The sequence below is a fragment of the Limulus polyphemus genome, unplaced genomic scaffold (genome assembly GCF_000517525.1).
Source record: "Limulus polyphemus unplaced genomic scaffold, Limulus_polyphemus-2.1.2 Scaffold3326, whole genome shotgun sequence".
Taxonomy (NCBI): domain Eukaryota; kingdom Metazoa; phylum Arthropoda; class Merostomata; order Xiphosura; family Limulidae; genus Limulus; species Limulus polyphemus.
Genome location: NW_013668936.1, coordinates 13,729 through 16,278, shown reverse-complemented (window position 1 = coordinate 16,278; position 2,550 = coordinate 13,729). Strand labels below are relative to the sequence as shown.

The following is a 2,550-nucleotide window of genomic DNA, read 5'->3' as shown; positions in this document are numbered from 1 at the left end:
CGCTACATCTTCTCCTGCGTGTAATAATCAGTATGGACCCTACATCTTCTCCTGCAGGTAATAATCAGTATGGACCCTACATCTTCTCCTGCATGTTCTCATACGACTGACTTTTTATTATATTTTTTATGGTGGGATATATGACGTGTTAGAAAGATTTCTCAACTAATGGGTTTATGAAAGTATTATTTCTAGACTAGTATTTAAAAATCTTGATGATCTAGAACTATGATGAAGCATGGTTGTATGTGATCCAGGTGTTTACCGTCTGAGCTAGAAAAAAGTTCTTGGACGTTTTTTGTTACCGCTGAATGAGAAAGAGCCGTAAGTTTAGAAAGATATTTTTATTCTCCTTAAAAAACATTCAATATGGACATCTAAGCAAGCGTGTTGAGAAGTGGGTTATTTTATTGGGTTATTTACCAAACGTAGGGGTAAGCTCCATAGTATCCGGCATAATGGTGACCATAGAACGGTAGACCATGAGCATAACTGTAGGTGTGGGCAGCAGGGACGACACCGGCGTAGCTCAGAGCAGGAGCAGCTGCGTATGTCACAGCATGAGTGGCAGGGGCCACAACAGAAACTCCCTTGTTGATGGAAGCGCTGGCAGGATCCTTAGGCTCAACGCCAGGTTCGTTAGTTGAGATGTCGGCGCGGTATCCGGCACTATCAGCGACGTAATTGACGATACGAACACGGCCATCAGCATCCTTCAAACCATAGGAACCAGCTTTGTTACCAAAAGCATCACCAGACTCCCTGCGAAAAGTTCCGCCCGTGAAATGGCCCTCATCGTAGCCAAAGTTATAGTTTCCAATATTCTAAAGCAAAATATATAACAAGTGCTTTTAACTCTAACCGTTTATTAAAATATTTTCCAATAAACATAAAATCTTAGGACAGACGTTCGTTTAAGTGTTAACTTCAAACACTTAAATACTTCTTTCAATATTATTACATAAAAAAAACGTCGCTATTACCTTTAATCAAGCAAAGTAGGGATAGAGACATTTTATAAAACATTGGTATGTTCTATAAGCTAAGTCTGATTTGGGAACATTTTTTTCCTTTAGACATTTTCCTTTTGCTTGGTCTTCACAATGTATAACATGTAAAATTATCAAATCGAAACTTTTTTTATCAGAACATTTTCGATTAATGAAAAACTTCTCGTTACTTTTGTCTCGATTTCATCACCTACAGATGAAGCTCTGCTCTTGCTACGTCACTGTTTCTAAATCTAGATATCTAGATCTAAGTATACTTTAATATGAATATTTTCAAAATAAGTTCAACTCTACTATAAAAAAAAACAAAAGACGTAAAGTTTCTATGGCGAGATTAGTGGAGTCACCTAAAACAAATTTAAAATTAGAAATTATTTTCTTTTACAGATACACAATTAATAATTAGTTTAGTTCTATTGTTGCCTGGTCCTATATTTAAAGACCTCCCACCTCTAGTAATAAAGTGATCAACAGAACGATACAAAATTGAAATTGAGCGCTTACGTCTTGATGACGGTACTGGGTACTGGCTCCAGTTCCAAAAACACCTGGGGTATAGAGTATACCAGCCTGGGCGGCGGCTACCAAGGTGCACAACAAAAGCAGCTGGAATGGTAAAAGTTGCGTAAAATGTTGTTATCCAGAAAACACATATAAATTTAATGGGTGGTTTAAAGCTACATTGTAATGTATTTTAATTCAAGTGTTTACATATATATGCATACGTATACATAAACGATACAAAATACTTTTTACGTGCGATACAATATAATATGTACACCTAAAATGAAACCCAACTCACCTTCATGATTTAGGCAGGTTTCTTGTCTGATGCTCTGCAGCAGTAGTGTTCAATCTCTAGCTCACTTGGCTTTTATAGATGGTTCAAACAGTTGGTCATCGATCACGTGACTTACTATAGCTATTGTCTTGTGGGAACAAAAGCTCCACCCAGAAAGACGGAGAAATTAGGAGATGGAAAACCCATGCAAAGTTTTGAAAGGTTAAACTTCCTATAATGATTACACCCACCTATGTATCACAGACTGATACAGTCCTATTCTTTGCACCCTTCTCAATGTCATTGAAAATTGCGCCTCTCCCCTTTCAGAGATTCTTAAACACAGGCATTCTACAACCTTGACAGTGCACGCTAGTTTTTACAACAAGGTCGTTCTCTAACAGCCTTGATCCAATTATGCAGTACTGTAAACAGTGTATATTAAATATTACCGGCAGGAGACATACTTATAAATGTAGAGAAAGGTGTGTCACTCTGTAACAGACGTGTGTTCCTTTATTATGTGCTGCCTTGATGCCACAGTTCGTTATGTTAATCTTTAGAGTCCTCGTTTCTAAATATAAGTTAAAATTTCTTTTTAAGATCTCGCAGGATCACTGTTGGGACTTGGTCTGAGAAAAACTGCCTTTATACTTACAAAGAGAACCTTTTCTACAAATCAAATACACCAAAATTTGATTTGTTCATTTTAGAATTTTCGTGCAAAATTATGTAAAGAGCTTTCTACGTATAACTGTC

The 2,550-nt window shown here is 36.9% G+C and overlaps 1 protein-coding gene across 1 annotated transcript in view; it reads right to left on the bottom strand.

Moving 5' to 3' along the window:
• LOC106469151 (cuticle protein 16.8-like) overlaps positions 1–1,947 on the bottom strand; it is a 16,272-nt gene extending 14,325 nt beyond the window's left edge. The window contains exons 1-3 of the mRNA XM_013929615.2: positions 1,813–1,947; positions 1,515–1,616; positions 625–824 (exon numbers count right to left, since the gene is read on the bottom strand). Of these exons, the coding sequence (XP_013785069.1) occupies positions 625–824; positions 1,515–1,616; positions 1,813–1,818 (308 nt within the window). The 5' untranslated portion in view covers positions 1,819–1,947. The remainder of the gene's footprint in view (positions 1–624; positions 825–1,514; positions 1,617–1,812) is intronic.
• Positions 1,948–2,550: the final 603 nt, after the last annotated feature.